This window comes from Abramis brama (genome assembly GCF_963993115.1).
Source record: "Abramis brama genome assembly, chromosome: 11".
Classification (NCBI taxonomy): domain Eukaryota; kingdom Metazoa; phylum Chordata; class Actinopteri; order Cypriniformes; family Leuciscidae; genus Abramis; species Abramis brama.
The window spans coordinates 8,799,857-8,821,252 of record NC_139973.1 but is presented as its reverse complement, the minus strand read 5'-3'; the positions used below and the strand labels follow the sequence as shown (position 1 = coordinate 8,821,252).

At 38.7% G+C, this 21,396-nt stretch overlaps 1 protein-coding gene across 2 annotated transcripts in view; it reads right to left on the bottom strand.

The window, feature by feature from the left end:
• Positions 1-7,720: 7,720 nt before the first annotated feature.
• Positions 7,721-21,396, bottom strand: part of pdzrn3b (PDZ domain containing RING finger 3b) — an 88,004-nt gene continuing 74,328 nt past the window's right edge. For both annotated transcript variants that reach the window (XM_084128541.1, XM_084128542.1), the window contains 7 exons: positions 14,144-14,397; positions 13,225-13,312; positions 11,650-11,748; positions 11,456-11,518; positions 11,271-11,372; positions 11,067-11,183; positions 7,721-10,050 (listed from right to left, as the gene is read on the bottom strand). In XM_084128541.1, coding sequence (XP_083984667.1) covers positions 8,515-10,050; positions 11,067-11,183; positions 11,271-11,372; positions 11,456-11,518; positions 11,650-11,748; positions 13,225-13,312; positions 14,144-14,397 — 2,259 coding nt within the window. In that variant the 3' untranslated portion in view covers positions 7,721-8,514. The remainder of the gene's footprint in view (positions 10,051-11,066; positions 11,184-11,270; positions 11,373-11,455; positions 11,519-11,649; positions 11,749-13,224; positions 13,313-14,143; positions 14,398-21,396) is intronic.

Sequence of the window (21,396 nt, the reverse complement as noted above, 5' to 3'; positions counted from 1 at the left end):
ACTTGAATAAACTACTTTTTTGTAAGGGTTTAGCCTTCGCGTAGTCTGACACTACCTTTCAAACATAAAACTCACTTCATATTTTGCCATACTTTCTGGCTCATTATTCATCTTAGCATTAAGAATTAGCCCTGCTTCAGACAGCTGTGGCTAATTCTGAGTAATACACACATTGATTGGCATCATTGCTGGGTTCGTGGGCCTGTGGCCTCTGTTGGAGAATTGCAGTCTAATGAAGTGCTTTAATTGACTTGTGTGGAGGATGTTCCATCATCGCTCCATTTATAGATGTACCCTCGGCCTCTCAGGCTAATAGCAGCTGAGGGCCTGGTTTACTACACAGCTAGGCTTTTAGCAGCCATTTTGTGCAGGAAATGCTGCTTTTTGCAAAAGGTTGTTAAAAGTGTAAATGGGAGACTAATAAAGGGGCAATTTGAGCAATTTTGCCCCTGATATAACAGGAAAAAAGGTGCATGTCTCTGAGTGTATTTTCATGAGGACTTGAGAAATGTTGGGGAACATTTTGTTTTGTGTTTGTGCAACATACAACATATGTAATAGATATGTAAAAAATAGATTTTTAAAGTCAAAATCTCAATGATATTCTGTGTCCCACCTTTAATGCACATTTAGTTTTTTTTTTGTCTGTTTCACAATCACAAGTCCAATATCTTAGAAAAGTAACAGCAAACCTTTCAGTAACACACTCGGCATGAATACTGTGTGTTGTAATTTAGCAATGGAGAAATGAAACCCCATACTGTCAAGGTACACGACAGGTCAATCGACTGATCTTGACATCCAATTTGAGCATGTGCAATAGTTAGAGCTGATTATTGCAGCGAGTGCACAATCATGTGGACAAGTCTTTGAATCCCTCATGCATTCAATCAATTTCCCAGTGTGATTGCATAGCGGCTCATACTGTGACTAAACAAGCTACATATGAGCAGAGGTTATTATATGATGTAATCATCACCATTACAGCTATATGTGAAATAGCAGATTCATCATAATAGAGGTTGGCAGGTATTAAATGACCTGACAAGTGAAAACCAATAAAATCAATAACGTCTAAATACAGTGAGTGAATTGATTTTGAGAAAGCTAGCGGATTTAGGGCTTGTGCTGCTGTTAAGCTTGTCTTTGAACTGCAGTGTTGCCATCAGCACTGCATCATCCCCCGAGGGAGCTATTATAGTTCTGATGGTCAATAAACCAAATCTCCCATGACATATAATGTGTGAGTGACTCACTGTCGCTACACTGATCCAGGCCACCAAATGTGAAAGTCTCTAGTGTAAAGATATTTCTTAATAACATAAAATAAATAACTCAGGCAGATATTTTAGTAAAATAATTTATTTTTACCCCCCCGTTTCACAGACAAGGCTTTAGCAAAACGCATTTTTGCGCCATTTTAACTGAAAGCAACTTGCACTGGCATTTCTTAACCTGTTAAGCCTCACCAGTGCGTCGGCGCACTGAAGCGTTTTTTTTATTATTTAGTTCAAAGTTACTATCAGATTTAATGTAAACTTTGAAGCTATTTATAACAATTTTTTTCATTATGACAATAATTAATTCTACATTTACAATAAACTGCCAGGTGTCAGCTTTCAAATGAGATCATACTTGTGCTTTTAGTACAAAGGGTTCATGAACTGCATCTGTTTCAGTTTGGGTATGTCATTTCTGGGGATTTTTCAAAAGTGGGGTTGCAGCTTAACAGGTTAAAATATTTGAATAAAGCGCAAAAAACAAAATCTAGGTTTTAGCAAACAGCACAAAATCATCCAGTAGCAAGTGCTCAAACTGATCTTGCTCTTTCAAAGGCACAACATTCCTCTGAATCCTTAGAATTCCATTCTTTCCCAACACACTCAAAGGCAGTAAATCTACAACACTTTCACTCTAACATACGAAAAGAGGGGTTGTAAATTAAATGAGAAGCAACACCACATTGTTACACTGTCAAAGACCTTTTAACATAAGTCACTTCTTTTTGTAGCAGTAAGGGCATTCAGCATGTTTTCTTCCATTTAAAGCATCTGAATGTATCGATTTAAAACATTTCGCAATTTTGGAAACTTCATGCTATAGTGACTTTTATCTGCCATATTTATTTTGGATTCCATTATGTTACCCATCACTAAATTTAAATTAAATGGGTAAATAATTACTAAAATTTATTATGCATCATCATATAATATGTTGGCTTACTGACTTGCTTAACAAAACTGAAATTTGTTTGGCACAGCTCATCAAAACTCAATTATGGCCCACCAAGGCGTGCATAAGTCATTTGCAATGGGGGAAAAAAAATCTGAAGGATCTACAATACATTTCTTATAGCAACACAAAGGAAAGGCATATTAAGCACTGTGCCTTTGAGGTTCAACATGATGTTTAGCTTCTCAAAGAGAGGGAGAATGTTGAACAAACAGTTCTTGGATCGATGCCTCGAGGTACTCAGCGAAAACATGATGGAACAACGCGTAGAGTTGCTACTGCCCGGGGAGAGCAGAGCGACTCTCACCTCATTGACAGTTCCGACACGGCAGACAACAGTGACAGGAACACCAGGAGGTTGAGTGTAACGTTTACATTGCACAGCACTTGTTTCACCACTGCTCTCACTTCCAATATTTTGACCAACAGGTGTGGAAAAGTGTAAATGCAAAGAGAATATCAATTATCAATTACATATATATATATAATGCTCTGTGAACTATCATGAACAGTGACTTTTTTCATTAACTAATATTAACAAAGATTAATAAATGCTGTAAAAAAAAACATTGTTAGTTTACATTAACTAATGCATTAACTAATGTTAACAAATAAGACCTTATCGTAAAGTGTTACTAGTATTTTTTTTCTCAATGATGTGCTGATTTAATAGGCCTTTTTAATTATGGGATCATGGGAATAGAGCTCTTCTGCAGCCCTATAGGGAAAATTGCACTATGAGTTGCTGCAATACTAGGCCATAAACAACATGGCTAAACAGACCTTTGAACCTAACAAGTCCATGCTACTGTAAGTTCAAGGGTCAGGTGACTAGTGAGGGTAAATTTTGCTTGCGGTCATGCACAGGTTCAAGGCCATTCTTCACCATTTGTGTGTTCACAAAACAAATGCATGAATTGCATATTTTCTGACTTGGCCTCATTTTAAATTAGGACTGATGTGAAAGTCACAACAGCATTTGAGATATAATATATTGCAACAAAACCATCATCTACCAGGCAAAAAAAATAAAAAAATAACTGTGATGCTTGTGTTGATTTCTTGCTTTTAAAACCACTACCATTCATTCCCTGTAGTGAAATAGGAGAAAGCACTCTGTGACAAGTAGGCTGCTGAAAAATTATTGCATAAATGCAATGCATCACTATTGAGCGCAATTCCCCAAAGTACTTGTCTCAAACAACGCTAAATGAATTGGTGGCAGGCATGTTTCTTCAAAATGAGAATCAAAGTGATTCAATTACCATCAACCCTATCATCCTTTTCAAAGTCTGTCATCATAGTTAATAGATCTTCTCATTAAAACATAGAAACAAACACCAGATCTCACTTTTTGTTGGATGTGTTGCTGTAGGCTACAGCTGTCCTCCACACTTCCTGGTGTTCAAATCACTGGTCCAATTGCGTCTACTGCCCAGAGTCTGAAGGATAATAACTTGTGTGAGGAATGTATGGATAATGAAAAGGTCAGTGTGACTGAAGTGTGAGTTTTTTGAAGAGTGGCAGATCTGTGTTTGAAGACAGAAAGATTTCTACTATTTCTACAGTTTGGCAGAACTAGTGTAAGAACATCATACCATAACTAGAGAACAGAATAGAATGATTGAGACTATGGGTGGCAGTCCTACCAATGCAGTGATGACTTTTGTACTAGTTCGATTCTTGAACGAATCATTCTTTTAAGCCCGTAACCTATCGAGCCGGTTCACAGAATCGAACAATCAAACTTTAGTTCCGAGTTGATGACTCAAGATGCAAATTCTCCTTGTGCAGCACCGAATGAGCCAATGAGCATGTCCAGAAGGGTTATTCAACCAAAGAACTTTGAAATTTTGAAATCAAGAAATCAAACCTACAGGCAGTTGAAAGTTAGCTTTTCGGTCATGTCCGATTCAAAAAGAACACAATCAGATGGTTCTAACTGTTGAAGTTTTCATAGGTTATCCTTGGAAAACTTCAGACAGAACCAGCTTATTTGTTTCTTTTTGATTCTTCTGAATCAGTTCTTTGGTTCAATAACCCATCTAGGCTACATGCTCATTGGCTCATTCAGTCCTACTTCGAATGTGCGTCTTGCACCATCAACCCATAACTAAAGTTCGATGTTTTTAATCAAATAAACGTTTTTTTTATTATCCCCCAGCACACCAATACAGTGTATTAGGAATCTATTAAAACTATGGAAGAATGGGTGCTCACATAAAAAATAAAAATTTCTCATAAGAGAAATTTGAATGTGTGACCAGGTATTATTTACCCTGGAAATCCAGAGTTCTTGCGAGAGAACAATTTGAATCTGTTAAGCAAGTCACTCTGGCATTGAGTAATGATGCTCAGTAACTATGCCCTTGTAGCTGAGCTGCACCAATCACATCGGGTTATCTGATATAGGCGGGCCAGAGGCGAGCTAAACAGATGACGACATCGCTGCGACGTCGAAGTCATTAGTAAACATTGCAAAATGGCTATGGATGAACACCAGTTGTTTGAAACAGCTTTGGCCGCTACAATGAACGAGTTAGACTTGGCTTACTCAATGCCAGACCCTTAATCTTTCGGATTTGGGTCTGGATTTCCAGGTATTATAGGTATTATTCTATGTTGCTTTGAACTGAGACTCTGAAATTGTCTCTTGCATTCCTATACTGTCTTCTATCAATGCACTCTGGAAATTACACATAAACTCTTGTCCTACCGCACGTTTCAACTGATTGAAGTGTTTCAGAACATTGACAGCTGAACATTGATTGCTTTTTTATAAACTACATCATCTTAAAAATAATGAGATGTCTCTATTCAGAATTCATGGATCTGGTGAAACACACAGCCCAGCTGAGGGGGGTTAATTGAATTGGGTGCATACTTCATGTTTTCTCTGACATCATCTAGTTGGAGCGTCTGTGGGAGTTTTATATGATGAATGATCAGATGGGAGTCTACATTCCTGCTATAAGTCATTGTTATGTCTGATGCCATTTCACCTGCATAAAATGAGAAATGATATAGTTTATGGCATCATATATTTACATACATGTTTTCATTTTCATTCTTCTGATATGCCTGGTCCATTGTGCTGTTTTGATGACATGCCAGTGATGTTGCATTCGATGTATATTTGCCAACAAAGAATGGTAAGCTAGCTTTGGTAAGTCAAATAATTAACAACAGACAAAAAGAAACCAAACATGACATAAGTGCAGTTGCCTACGCCAATGTAAAAATGAGTAGGTTTAAGTCAATTAACATTCACTACGTTTTCACATTTTCATCTTGTACCGTGACCTTTTTGGGACTTGGAGAAGTGTGAAATAGAAAACCATACGGGGTTTGAAACGTGAACAAACTATTCATTTTTACGGAAAAATGACCAATTATTCAGGATTGAATGTTTTTTAATTGACAGCCTATATTATTATAAAAAGGATCGTTCTGACTTTCTGATAGGACCAACCATGTTTGAAGTGGTTGTAAATAAACACACTTATGACAGCATTCTACATGGCACTGTTAATGCGCCAAGTTGCTGTTGCTTGTTAACCTTAAATAATGTATAGTACTACTAAGTGGTGACTACCACAAAGTGACAATATTCAATGACAAGTGTGCATTTTTGCCAGTCCAGTCTTTTTTTTCTTTTTTTTTGTGGTCCAGTGTGTTGAGCGCGAAAATGGGTCGGCGAGGTAGATTGGTTTATTTTGATTGGTTAATTTGAATCCGAAAAGTAAGACTAATTATACATAGAGTGATTTTCACCATATTGCTGTTGCCACCTCAAGACCTTGTCTTACAGTGATTTTACCACAGTTAAAAGTGGTAAAACAAAAACAAAACAATAAGCTCACTATTGCCAATCTCCCAAGCGGAGAAGGCCCACTGGGGTTCATTCTCATTCTTAACACTAAACCCATCCCGACACGGTTTCCTCTCACAAAGCTGAACAAGAGCCAAGGACGCAAACAGTGGTCTTATCGGTCAACAGCCGATTTACTCTAGAGCTTCTCCTTTTCTTTTGCCGTGGCATTTAGACAAATGAGAGGAGCTCCAAAACTAACAGCGGAGGACGGCCGGCCGTATCACACGCTGCCCACCTTCATTCATTACCAATATAAAAACAAACCAGAGAGTGTGATCAAAGCAATCTCCACTTCGCCCCTCTTCCTGGCCCGGGAAGGGAACAACTCAGAATTGATTGCTGTTGCTTCTTTTTGTTTGTCTTTGCATAGAACGCTGTTATCTCCTATTAAAAGAGTGTGTGTGAAGAGATCTCTGTGGACATAAATCACATAAGCAGTCCTCCTTTAGGCAAGCAGAAAGGCAATCAATTACATACAAGCAGACAGAGAGGAGGAGGAGGGTGACAACATGTTCCTTCCCCTCCCTTATTAACATAATTATTCCCTTAACGTTTGCACAAAGATACACAATGGTATGGGCTTTTTTTTGTTGTAGATTATAAATATATACAGCCTACTGTATATATATAACATAGAAAGAGACAAATAAGTGGCTTTGATTCTTTATACCCTCATAACTGTGGTTGTGTGTTATTTTTGGGGTGTGTGGGGGGAGGATGTTAAGGGAAGAAACAGGTATTTTCGGCTACATTTGTATTGACAAAGTCTTTAGATAATACAGTGGTAAATCGTAAATGCCTAAAAAGCCTATTTGCTCCATACACAATGCACTCACAAAGTATTCACTTAAGCCATGTTTAAAAATGTATGAATGTTTTTGTAATAGACAATAAAATAAGTGGCACTTATTGATGGCAAACCATTCAAGCCAAAAAAAATTAGCTTTACAAAAAAATTTTTTTGGGGGGTGCACACACACACACACACACACACACACACACACGCACGCACGCACGCACGCACGCACGCAGACACACACACACGCACACACGCAGACACACACACACACAAAACTTTGACAACAGTTGGTTAAAACAAACTACAAAATTAACTAAGAAAAAGGTTCTGAGAAAAGTTCGAGCATCATTTGTTTGCACTCGATTTGATATTTTATCATATGCAAATACAAAGTTTATCAGAAAAAGACTGAGCTAGTAAGTGTGTTAGTAACAGAAGTCTGCGCCGCTCACTGCAGCTGTGGCATCGCAGACCTTTCAGTGTGATTGTAATGAGATAGAGGTCTGTTCACTGACCTGAGCTCTACATTTCAGAGCTACACACAGCTGGGGACAGATAAGCAGAAACAGGGGCTTGGCTGGGTCAGTGGCCCTGAGGTCGAGTGGTCACTGAAGTGTGGACATCATCCACCCATAACCCCCCTAACAGACTTTGACACGAACAGAAACTCACACATATCTGCAGAACCCTTTCTTGCAGTCATTTCAGTTGGTTTGAAGAAAAATCCAACTTATTGCGGCTGCAAACTGAAACCTATTTTTAGTAAAAATGTACTGAAAAAAAAAAAAAGTTCACAACAATATTTTGAAAGCTCATCAAATATAAAACAATAATTTATTATTTCTCTCATTTTACAAGACATCAAATTGAATTTCTAACTAATGATTTGTTAAACTGTATTATCTTGCTGTAATAGAATGGAAACCTATACAAAAGGCTTTTTGTCTACAACAAACATTGATATCAACAATAATATGAACAGATTTAGATTTTAATAAATGGTTTCACTTTGATGCATGTCTAATGTAACAGTAGCTGAGTGAAGTATGAACTTTAGGAATAACAGCACCTTTTCTTTAAAATCTGTAAAGCAAAGTTATCGTTTTTTGTTGTAAAACCCTGTCATAATGACTGCAAAGTATATAATAACACATGCCAAATATTCTGTGATGACCATGAAGCTAAATATCTGCATTACTTTAATAAGCAATATGTATGCATACAAAAGTACAATACTGCTGACTGTTAGTTACTTGTTGGAAGAAAAAAAAAATGCTGATGGTTGTTTATGGTCCTTGTATTGTTTAAATAAGCCAATAAGCCCCATTATGGTCCTTGTAAGAGGCTGAATGGTCATGAATCAGTTCTTTAATATAATATTTCAAACCACAAGCTCAATATAGAAACGAACAGAGCAAATAAGAAATCATTTGTATAAATCCATCGTTCTATTCAATCTCTGAGACTCTCATTGTACCTACTCTTGGCAAATGGCAAAGTTCCTTCAAACAAGGCATTCGTATTTCCTATTTACAAATATTGCCGCATTGAACGAGGCAGGATTGTCTACCCCAATCGGTAGTGTCCTATTTACAGAACGTTACAGAGCCTACACCGTGGTCACTGACAGTAGGGAGTTGTACACTCGTGTCCCATCGGGGGACTTTGTACCATGAGTCAACAGTTCCTGGATAGTCATCCAATTGTCGAAGATTTTCTTGTTCCGCTTCTTCATCATCTTTTTATGACTCAGTTCAATGATGTTGAGCTCCTTCTTGTCTTCAGCACTGCCTCCTTGCTCCTTCAGACAGTCAATACGGCTCTGCTTCATAAACTCCCTGCGCTGGCGCTGCTCTTTGGCGCGAACGGCGTGTTGCTTGCGCTCCTCTTTGCTCCAGTAGCGACCCATCTTCATTTCGCTGATGGCATCGTCATCTGTAGTCATCCCGCTGCGCTCCTCTCGGATCCGTATGGCTCGCTCTTTCAGGAGCTTGTCCCGGACGGGCCGCTTGGTAATGTAGCGTGTACCGTCACTCCGGATCTTCACTTTCCATTCCATCTTGGGTCCCAAGTCAGCAGAAGCAACGGGGTCCCGGCACATGCTGACTAGGCTCATCTGGCTTTGGGCGTACTCCACTGATTTTTGCTGGATCAGTTGCATGTAGCTCTGATAGTGCTGGGCGTGGGCCGGGATGTGTGCGTGTTTGTAGGGCGATTGGGGCTGGGCATGGCGACTTACTTTGCGCTCTCGGACTTCGGGCTGGATTCCAGCTTCAGACTCTTTCAATAAGGTTGGGCGACCCCTGGTGGGGCTGCAAGCCTCTTGGACGGGCGATAACAAAGGTTTAAGAATTCTGCTGCCACCCGATGTACCGCTACTTGCCCCTGCCTCCGCCTGATTTTCATTTCCACGCCGCAAGGAGTTGTCCGGGGAGAGCTCCAGAGTGAGTGGCGTGCTACGGCAACTTTCTCCTGTGTTGTACGCGCTGGAGCTGTCCTTGTCGGACTTTTCTGGGAGTTCGCTGATGTCCGCCAGCTCGTGGCGTCTTGCATCCACGCTCGTGTTGTAGTTGCGGAAGCCGCTGTTGTGCAGCATCCAGGACTGTTCGCGGCACTGCTCGCGCAACTGCTGCATGCGGTGCGCTCGGACTATGCTCAGGCACTCAAGCTCAATGCTGCGGAGCTCCTCGTTCAGAAGCTCCAGCTCTTTGTCGACGCCCTCCTCGCCGACGCCACCCTGTCCTCCACCTACACTCCCACTGGGCCAGAACAAACTCTGCTCTGGTGTACCACTGCTGCCTGTGCTCTGTATCTGGCACTTGAGCTCCAAAAGCTCGCGAAACCGTTCACATTCGTCAGCAGGAAAGTCACCCAAGAAGTCTGCGTCCCCATAGTCTGCGGAAATGAAAGACTCGCTGCTGAAGGGGAGGTCGCCACTACCTAGGGTGTCCTGACTGTAGGCGAGCATGCGCCGGCTGCCTAGCGTGGTGGAGGCGCTGGTTTGGTCGTCTGCAAGATTCTCCTGCTCAGAACTCTCATCGTTACGAGTGCTGTCGTCAGTGCGGCCCACTCCACTGTCCTTCTCATGGTGGTGGGAGAGCAGCGTGGCAGTGTCTGTTGTACCTTCATCTTCCTCATGCTTCTTCTGAAAGAAAACAAGTCAAGGAATGTCATTACTCTGATTTGTGTAACTTCATACTGCAAATTTGATGTCAGTCACCTTCATATTAATATTAAATATAAATAATTATCAGTTATCATATATTCATATTGGTGCATCCCCATCAAAATATATCTTGTGCATACACTGCCCGGCCCAAAAGAAAAGTTGATGTTTGGATTTAAATAGGCAAATGCTTAAGAGTCAATGATTGGATCATTATTGCAGTGATTATTATGTTTCTAGCATGTTATATGTTACAGTTTAGCTTTTCGTTTCTTAAACAACCATGTATGAAGACACTTAATGGCCATATTCCAGGATGACAATGCCAAGATTCATCAGGCTCAAATTTTGAAAGAAAGAATTTTTGGTTAAGAGGGATAAGAGGGGCATGAAGAATGATTTTCACATATGAATTGGCACCTCTGAGTCCAGACCTTAAATTCATTGAAAGTCTTTGGGATGTGCTGGAGTAGACTTTAAAGAGTGCTGGACTCTTGCATTCTCAATACAAGATCTTGACCAAATATCTAGATCTACAGTACGTACAGGCTTTTCCAGATGTTTTTTGGAACCTTTGGTGAACTGGCAAAGTTTCTGGTTTTGGCATACATATTATAAGAGTAAGCAAGAGTAAACAATCATTAATTAATGTTTGGGATGAATCAGGACACATTAGTGCTTACATTACAAAATGTAATACAGCCATACGAGATCTGACACCTGATCAAGATGCATTTTACCCTGTTTACACATGTAAATTGCACAGTCCACTCGATCGAATCACCTGAAACAGATGTTAATACCAGGTGCAAATGGGACCTAAACTAGTCATGCTTTATTTAAACCAAAGTCCTGGCTTGCCAGCTTTATCTCCTGCTCGGACACAGAATTTATGATTGATATGTTAGATGTCATGCAATGACAGGCTGAGATATGATTGACTGATATGCCTCCTGACAGACACCACGAGTGACTTTGTGATGGATTTACTGTACCTGCTGGAGCATGCTTGCGGTGAACTGCATCGCCTGATGGTGTTGTTGCTCCAACATATCCATGTGGAGGTCATCCAGGTAGTCGTTTCTGTCATCATCCATCCAGCCTTCATCCAGCTAAAACAAAAAGGACAGGAGAAAAGCTATCAGCTATCAGCTGTCCTTGAAAGTAGAGTAGCTTGGTCTCTGACCTGGGTCTCTTACCTGTATCTCTGGTCGAGCCAATAGCAGGCACACATTTGGGTGTTCTTCACTGGTTAAAAGAGCCACTGCTTCCTCACGGTTCTGAATCTCAATGCCATTGATCTGAATTGTGAAGTGGAGATTTTTTTAGACAATGCCTGAAAATGATGGAATAAGACGAATTACATAAATTAAAAAAGGCAAACCTGGATGATTCGATCTCCCTCTCGAATTCGTCCATCTCTTGCAGCAATGCTGTTCGGATCAATCTGCACAATGAGAAAAATTGGTGACCAAGACTATAAAAAAAAGTGATTCACAATTGAAACCACAGATGTTTTAAGAACGTGCCTCAGACCTTCACAATCACAAATATGGCTATTTTCATGATGCAACTCACCTCACTGACATATATCCCCGTCTCATCCTCATCATCGGTCCTGTAGCACACAGTAAACCCCAATTTATCCTGGACATTAGTTCTGTATAAATCCACTTCCTGAAAGAAGAGAGTGATATTTTAATGCATAGAAAAATAGAAGTCATTTGTAAGCTGACTTGCCGAACAGTGTAAACAAAGCAGTTTAATCAGAAAAATTTACACAATCTGTTGTCTTGATCTACACATTTGAATAATTTGCCCAGATGTAAGAGTGCCGCGACAGAACGGCATACTGCCACAAACATGTACATGAACAGAGACTCGTTCATCTTGTGTCAACACCTGTAATCTACAAGATACAAATGGAGATCACAGCTCTCATGGGGCGGGTATCACAGCAGACATGAAGGAAGAGGGTGAATGAAGCTGTTATTGAGCAATCAAACAGTTCACTACAAAAAATCCCCTGTAATCTACTACACCAACCAACGAATGCTCCACCATCAGTCTTTGTCAATGTAAATAGGTGACTCACATGAATACATGCCCAGGCAAGGAAACATATGTATATGCTACACTTCAAAAAATGTAGGGTTGGTAAGTATTGTGGTAATGAGAATAGGTGGTAGAAATGTCACAATGTAAAAAAATCTTCATGGTCCTAAATATAGACTTAATTAGTTTTTAAATATAACTGTAAAAAATATAATTCCTTACTTATTATTTCCTTTGGGTTTGGGGTGAAATATAATCATAACATTCTTGACAAATTTCATGAGATTTGGCCAAGCAATTGTCCATTATAAATCTCTCAGACTATTTAAAAAAAAAACTTGATATTTTCTTAGAGTATGGATTTGCTTGTGACCATGCTGATGAAGTATTTGATAAGCTGGTTAGTTCATTACATAACATGAGGACAAATGTTTTCCAACACTACACTATGGTATGAAAAGACCCCAAAACATTTAATGCATTTCTACCTCACAGCATCTAAAACTATCTTTCCTTTGTCCTTCAAGTGCAATGGAGAGCATTAATAAAAGAGGTAAACAATGCAGGAGGGTGGTGGTGTTGTTGGGCATTCAGATTGGCCCCATCCTGGTCGTTGATCTCTGTCTGCTGGGCCCCCAGTACGGCACCTGGAGGCCCTCAGGGGCCAATGAGAGGTCGTTAAGAGGGCTATGTGCAGAGCATCTGCTGTTACAAGTCTCTGAACTTCATCTCTTTATAAACTCACTCGTGACCCCTCATGACTCACTGCCTACCACTCTCATTACAGTGTAATCTGTCTATGCTCATTGTACATTCAGATCAATCACGCCAGTCTAATCACCGATATATAAGTCAATGACAGAAGTAAATAATGATATCCTTGTCTCGCATCTGTTCAAGGGAACAAGGCTAAAAAGGCTACTTGATATCGGTACAGCTGACCACTTCAATGTCTGTGTGAGGTAATGGAGGGTATGGTTAGTCAATTCACCAATAGATCAGTGGACACAGTTTGCATCAGGCCTGGCGTCAGCATGTCTTAATTCACATTTCAGGGACAGAAGATGGAGTAAAGAGAGAGAGGTTCTGTGGCATCACCTCATATTCTAGCTCCTCTCTTTCCATCTCATGCTGCATTCCCTCGAGGAAATCATTGGGGTCGAAGTATTCATGAGCAGGAGAGTGTCTAGAAAACACAAAATCAAAAGTTTTAGACTTTTCAAGTTTTGTATTCAAGTTTTAGACGGTTGATTAATACATACGTTCTATGAAATGCTACAAGGCTGGCGGAGGTGCCAATTTCACATCTCACATTTTACTCTTAGTAAATCACTGGAATATGTGGTTTCTTGTGGATAATTGCTTTATAAAACAACCTAAATAATGATAAAAATAGCAATGTTCAATACATATTTAAATTGATGAATAATAATAATAATAATGATGATAAAAACATTCTTTAGACAAAGAATTTTTTTTTTTTTAAATGGCTCATCCAATCGATTTTAGATCTGTAACTACCAACTTTATAAAATGATGTTGAACAACACCGTTCATAATCTATTTTGACAACTCAACCCAAATCTTTTAATAGTAAAATAATTAATAAGATAAAAACAAGCATCTGCAGAAATTAGATATCAGCAAGTTATTTTTTTAATTTTGGCGTATTGGGAAAAAATCAATTCAATTATTTTCCTGTCAGTAACATGTGAGAGACAAACCCCGAGGACACATGCAGTCAGATGTGAGAGGACAATGCAAATCCAAATAAATGAGAGCAACTTAATTTCATCTTGTGCCCTGGGCCAAAACACTGTTAGTGTGACAAGTATATTAAACTCTAGTTGGGTCGGTTGAGCAACTTCTGAATTATGTGCAATGGCACGTAAATGCTACATTTCCAATTCGTCTCAGCACTCTCTGCTATAAACAGCACCATCTTCACTAGTTAGGAGTCAGTCATAACTGAAATCTGTGATATGCATTCTGATTGGTCCAGAGGTCTGAGACTCACCCCTCTGGGAGCAGGTACTGTTCAAGCACATCCCCAGGCGGGGAGGACGTGGGCAGCTTACTGAGGGCCATGATATGTTGGAAGGTGATGTCCGTCTGGGTGCAGATGTCCACTACCTGCGCTTCCCCAGTTGGGCCTGTAGGTTTGGGTCTGGGAGCACGGCGTAGCACCTGGACCATGATAGGCTCTTTAGCCATACGGAAGGCCTCAACTGCCTGGTCGTGCGTCGCCTTGGACAAGTCCTTTCCATTGACCTGTTGAAACGGACAAACATAACAGCACTGATGTTAAAAATCGTTTAAGCATTAATGTGTGTGGAGTTTTGCATATGACTGAGCAGGCTGCATAACACAAACTACTCCATTATAAACAGTAGAGCTGCACTGAGATGACAAATTCAAGGGAGCAAAGCAATAAAAAAAAACGTTACAACAGAACAAAGCATCTGTAGAGCCTCTCGCAGCTCTCGGGGGTCAAAGATAGACTCAGCAAAACAACAACATAAATTAGAAAGCTCTCTCTTGCTAATTAATCAGGGTCATTAAACAAACTGAACCAGGGGAAACGAATTTAGCTAAGTAATTTGAAGACGAGGGCCCCCCTGGAAGATGATGTGGGAGCTGTACAAGAGGAAATGAATGCGAGCTTCAGGGCCAAAGCATGACACACCAATCAAGAGCAGAGCACTGTTGATGAGGGCTGAAAAGAAATGAGAAAGAAGGTTCAAAGCAATCTTTTAGTGCAGAGAACCAAGGCCAGATGGGGTCTGAGCTGCACACATAAAGGGAAATTTCAAAACGGATTTGTACAGTAGGCCTACTGATTCTTGCTACCCTTACAAAGAAGCAATATGGAGGCAACACTAGTACTTTGATGTATACCATTGTAAGAGTTATTACTTATTACCATATTCTTTTAATAATTTCTAATGCAGATATGAATCAAATAAATAAATAAATAAATGAAAGTTTAGGCTATATAATATATAACTGAGAACAAATTAATTGCTTAAATCAAATGACAAACACATGTCCAAAAACATGCTGTCAAGTAGTAAAAAGTATACATTTTATTGCTGTTGTATTGCATAATTTATTTCCAAAAAGTGTCCTGTATGGGGGCTGATGTGATGTCAAGCTAAACCGAACAGCTAGCACACCTTCATTAGGTTGCAAAAGCATGACAGTTTCTGTTAGTGTGTTTGCTAACAGGGTGTTTGACCTTGGGTGGAACCGTCTTTCTTATCTCAGAGCTTATAGAGATTTTCCCCATGTTCCCGTCTCAACAAACACAGCATTCCCATTTGTTCATTCTTGATTTCTAGACGAGAGACAGCTTTGATAGGATCTTTGCTTGAGGCATTCACAGCCTCGTATGCAAACCCACACACACACACACACAAACAAGGGTGTGATGAAATTCAAGGAAAAAAACACAATAAATTGGGTGATGCAATGCTTGAGAATGCACAAACATCTTATTAGTGCACACAAAGTGAATATCTCCAAATGCATGCACACATATTTTTACATACAAATACTCAAATAATGGTTTAGCCTTCATTTTCTGAGACATGGATGGATTTCTCTAGTTGTATTCCATATTCTTTTACATCAAACATTTCTGCAACTTGTCCGCAGAATCACACCTCTCACGCAGCTTTTAGAAATGTATCCACTGAAATCCACTGTGCATTCCATTTCCTTTATAAATAAATAAATCACTTGTGAGAAATATATAGAGTCTAATTCACAAGCTGCTGGATCCAATTCTCGGATTTTCAAACAGGCAGGACCGGAGCACTTCAGCTTTGAAGAGGGAATATGTTAACTAATAACCAAGAGGATTAAAACTAATCCCAGCTAGAGGGATAATTGGAACATCCAATATGAATCCAAACTCTGAAACTTCCGAAACAGAAAAAAACCCACTAAAAAAGCCTTTTAATTTTTTTTTAACCAATATTCAATATTAACTTTAAAAAGTATGGAGGTTTAATAGTACAGCGAGGTGTATAAGATGGTTAAATCATGGTACATTCATTTTACAGGTAGTATGGTCCTTGAATTATGGTATTTACAGTTTGTGGTACTTTCAACATTATTTAAATCCTTACAAAAAACAATTCAAAGGTATGTTTTATTGGACATGATAACATGGTACTACCATTATAAACTAATTTCAGTACCAAAGTATATTTCAAAGTACCACAACATAACCATCTCATACCATGGTACATTTCAAAACCATATGGTAGTCCCATGGTATATAATTTTGAAAAGGAACTAATTAGTAAATGCTAACCTAGAAATAAAATCGTGTCAGTACAATGGTACATGTCGGAAAAAAACACACCAAGGTACCTTTTTTTTTTTTCTTTTTTTTTTTATACTTTCCTGCTGTTACTGAAGATGGCAAATCTTTTTTTCTTGGTTTTTTTTTACCTTTCAACTGTTAACTCCTTGTATTAAATTCTGTATAGATTTTCTTTTCCTCTCTCTTTCTCCATCAGCTAGGTCAATAACACAATCATCCCTTTTTGTGTGTCCGTCTGGTTCACGGTAAGACTTAAGTGTTTAGGAATCCCTCTCCTCCTCGAAGCCCACGACCCCGAGACAAAGCCTCAACCCTGGAAACGTTCTGCCTCACTGCCCCTTCAGCAAAGGGAAGGGGGGAACCAGGACCCCCATTCACACAGCTCACCTCTGACACCGTCTCACTGAGGAATACACACCAGAATAGTGCAAACTGAGCCTCCTCACACTCTGTTTAACACAGACCCAGTGGAACGACCACTCACGGATGACATGCTGTTGCATTAGACAATTCATACAGAAAGAATATTCATACTGACACAATATAAAAAATGAAATCTAAAATATAAACTTCACATGCTGCTTAATATTTTTGTTTATATCTTACTGACCCCAAAGTTTTGAATGGTAGTGTAGCTAAATATCCTTAGTCTTGATCTAGATCTGGGTCTTGGCTTATGGCCTTAAACAAGACTACAGTCTATTTCTAATATAATAAATGCCCTACTAACCTAAATCACAAATTTGCGTGGTATATTTACCATTATAGATAATTCACAAGGAATTCAAGGCTCTGAATGAATTCATGTCATTACTCCAACTCTGGTTAGTACCAGAATTATAAAACAAGTCAATCCTTTCTGATGTGAGGTGGATTTGGACCCTTTTCCCGCTACTTAAATATCAATAAACTCAATGAAATGTCAAAATTAAACATGCATTGGGAAACACTACTCAACAACACAGAAATATCAGATGCGAAACTAGATCAGGAGCATTTCACTTGGAAAACAATTCCAACTTCATCATCAATGTCTGCTTCACAAATACCAAATCAAATTCTGATTTTCCCATGATACAGTTTTCTCTAGTTAGGTGGATGTTTTACATTCTACACATTATCCCCCGGTTTCACAGACAAGGCTTAATCCTAGTCTCAGACTAAAATGCATGTTTGAGCTGTTTTAAATGAAAGCAACTTGCTCTGATATATCTTAAAATATCTTAAAATATACCAGTGCCATTGTTTTGTCCCAACATACACACCAGTTTTAAGGCAGTTTATAAAAGCTACTTAAATGTCCTAATTGAACTAAGGCCTAATCCTGGATTAATCTAAGGCCTGTCTGTGAAAACAGGTGTATGAGTTTAAGAAGAACATCATAAAAAATGTGCTAATCAAAAAAAAGTTTAAGCTTAAAGGGTTAGTTCACCCAAAAATTAAAATTATGTCATCAATTACACACCCTTCATGTTGTTCCAAACGCGTAAGACTTTCATTCATCTTTGGAACACAAATGAAGATCTTTTTAATGAAATCTTAACGATTTCTGTCCCTCCATTGACAGCTATGCAACTACCACTTTGACGCTTCAAAAAGTTCATATAGAGATTGTAAAACTAATCCATATGAACTGAGCAGTTTAGTCCAAATTTTATGAAGAAAGACAATCGCTTTATATGATGAACATACTTAATTTAGGCTTTTTATTCGCATATAAACATTGATTAGCGAACATAAACAGAAGCTCAACCGATCCTGCTTGACGTGTGAGAATGAACCTCACTGGTTCTTGCTGAAGCTCAAACATGCTGCGTAACACACAGGAATGAACCTCATTGGTTCTTGCATGTTAAGAGAACATGCTTGAGCTTGCATTTACCACAACTGACGTGTGAGTTGATAAATGTTTATATGTGAATACAATTTTACAATCTCTTTATTAACTTTTTGAAATGTCAAAGTGGCAAATTGTCAACAGAGGGACATAAATCTCTCCGATTTCATTAAACATATCTACATTTGTTTTCTGAAGATGAACGAAAGTCTTACGAGTTTGGAACGACACGAGGGGAGTAAATGATGACAGAATTTTTATTTCTTGGGTGAACGAACACTTTAAGGCTTTATTCCCAGAATCCCTGAAAGAACATTCTCACCATGTGTTAGTTCTGTCCAGAGACTTAATTCCTCTTTTCTTCCAAACATAACAGTCTTAAAGAAAAAATGGGGGAGGGGGGTTTGCAATCTGGCAGGGTTTGATATGGTCTAGAAGATGTGTATGTCTGTGTGTGTGTTATGTCATTCAGAATGAGGAAACCTTCTTACAGTTCTGACTGACTTGAAACACAGCAACCTTTATACGCTGCGGCATGCCATCTCAGTGTGGATTAAGCAGCAAACAGAGGGAAACTAATGCCCCTGATAAGCATGGACGCCTGCTAAAAGACGCCGCTGTTTACTTGCTCTTAATCCTGTTTAAGCATGAGACCTTCTGTTATCCACAGAGGATCAATAGTAGGAGGCTAAATCACTTCCTTCAAGCTTCCTGTCTCCTATAATGAGTTGTCTGCTACTTTCCGTTTGAGAAAAAACAGTTTCCCAAACTCTACCACCTGTTTCCTTACCTTACTAGCAGTTTGAGGTTATAACCAGGCTCACATGAAATCATCTCCCACTGAACTTTCTGCAGAATTTAAGGCCATATTTTGGGTACTTGAATATGCTTGAGGAATAATGCAATTGTCCCCAGTAAAATCAGTGCAACAAAATGTGGAAAAAGTCCAGATCCCTTCTGGGCCTGGTCCTAACCTGGTCTGGTAAACAAGAAATGACTTCCTATGGAAAAATACAGTATAGACAAATAGAAGTGTTTTGTTTCAGCATTCAGAATTAGTGAGAAATCAAAGTGGCGGAGATGAAGAGAAAGCTGGTTTACATGTAGTAATGAAGAAGTGCAGAACCGAGAACTTCAGAAACATCTGCCAGGCTCTCTGTGGCACCTGCATGGACTCATTTTTTAATGATAATTACTTTCAAAGAGTACACCTGTGAATAATTAGTGACTGCCTTCTAATCACTGTTGTTTAGTTTGCTTTCACTCTTGAGCTTGTGCTCATCTAGAACCAATCTGTATAGATAATCCTGTTTATACAAGAATCATGTAACCAAATATATGCGATCAGAGAGGAAAAATGAACAATTTTTCATTGCACAACGGATATGGATAATCTGAATATAGAAATTTGCTCAATGTCTAAGGACGTTACAACCAAGGTTTGAAGTTATTTTATTCTATTCACATAAAATTTAACAGACCAATTTGCAGTCGTACAGAGCAGTAATAAAGTAATATGGGTTTTTGATGCAAGTGCAAGAATAAGAAAAAATAAATAAAAAAATAATAGCATCACTGCGACCCCACATAGGAAAAGCAGTTTGGAATAAAATGTATGGTTAAAATATAAAATAAAATAATAATATCATGCAGACAATTGAGATGTATGCAAAACTGCGGACACTCACACACTCTTATGTTCTAGTTAAATGTTATCTGTGGGGATTGTGGGGAATATATAATGTTACAAAACATATATTTGACAAATGATGCCATCTGGGCAAAGAGAGCTAACACTAGAAATGCTGACAATACCATCTTCACACTCTTGCACAACAAGCTTTTAGTGCCCATGAATGTGTAAAGTACTTCTTTAAGACATAGCAGCCCCAATATTTTTAAAGCGAGCCGCACAGCAAGCAGTATTTAGCCACTATGAGAGTGCTCATTCTGAATATAAATGATATATAATAGCTCCATCATCAGCATTCATCAGCCAACTGCTCTAGCCTAGAGAGTTCAAACTTCTCTGTTAGCATGTTTTATTCATGACTCAGCATGGACACCAGGGAAGCATGTCACCAATCCCCCCAACATGCATGCACTCGATTTTATGCTGTTAAATTGTGTCTTATCACATTCTAAAGAATAAAAAGTCTCTGGAGTGGAAGTCTGTTCTCTGATGATGGAAATGTTAACAGCAGTTTAGCTTCTCAGAATTGAGTCTATTAATATAAATTATTCAGAATTAAGTCATTTCTTTGGTTAGAATGGATAAAGGTTGACATGCTTTGCTTTTAATATTTCCTTGTGTGTAATTAAAAAACAGACAGCAAAAATATTTGACCCCGTCCCCTAGCATTAGACAGAACAAATGGCAGACGTAACATCACGAGTGAAAATAAAGACAGTTGGGACGCTTAATCTGGTCATATTTCATTTTAATTGCAAAGAATCTGATGCATCTGTGCAAATAAAGCTGTCCATAAAAACGTGTGGGCACACCTGTGTTTGTCCATCACCATGCATAATCATGTCTGCGCCAGACTTATGGAGACTAATGACAAAACAATGCTCATCTATTCATATTCTCCACTGAGAATCTACTGCAAACTATGTATCGTCTCCCTGTAAAAAAATTAAAATAAAATCTCAAGATGCATTGAAAAAAAAATTCAAATTCTATCTGATATTTGTGTTTGTTTTGAGTTTTTTATGGTCAGAATTGCATTTGCTTGTACACATTTGCGTATATTATTAATTATATTACAGCAAACTCTAGTACAGTTTATTTTCTTAGTGTTAGTCAATACAAATTTTCAGAGAATTTACATTATTTTGAATTAAGTTCATTATATTTACCTAATTGGCAAAGCTTTTTTGTCTTACAAACTTTTGCGCTTAAGAAAGTTTTCAAATCAGTCATTTATGAGGTTACAATTCAGTTAGGCTACTGTCTAAGAAGGCAGCTTCCTATGTAGGCAGTAGACAGCAAGGCACGTCATAAAGCTTTCAAACTGAATTTCTGCTTCTTCATGCTGAATATGTTTTGTCTGTACCTTAACATGTTTAGTCAAACTGGGTCTGTGAGCAGCTTAAA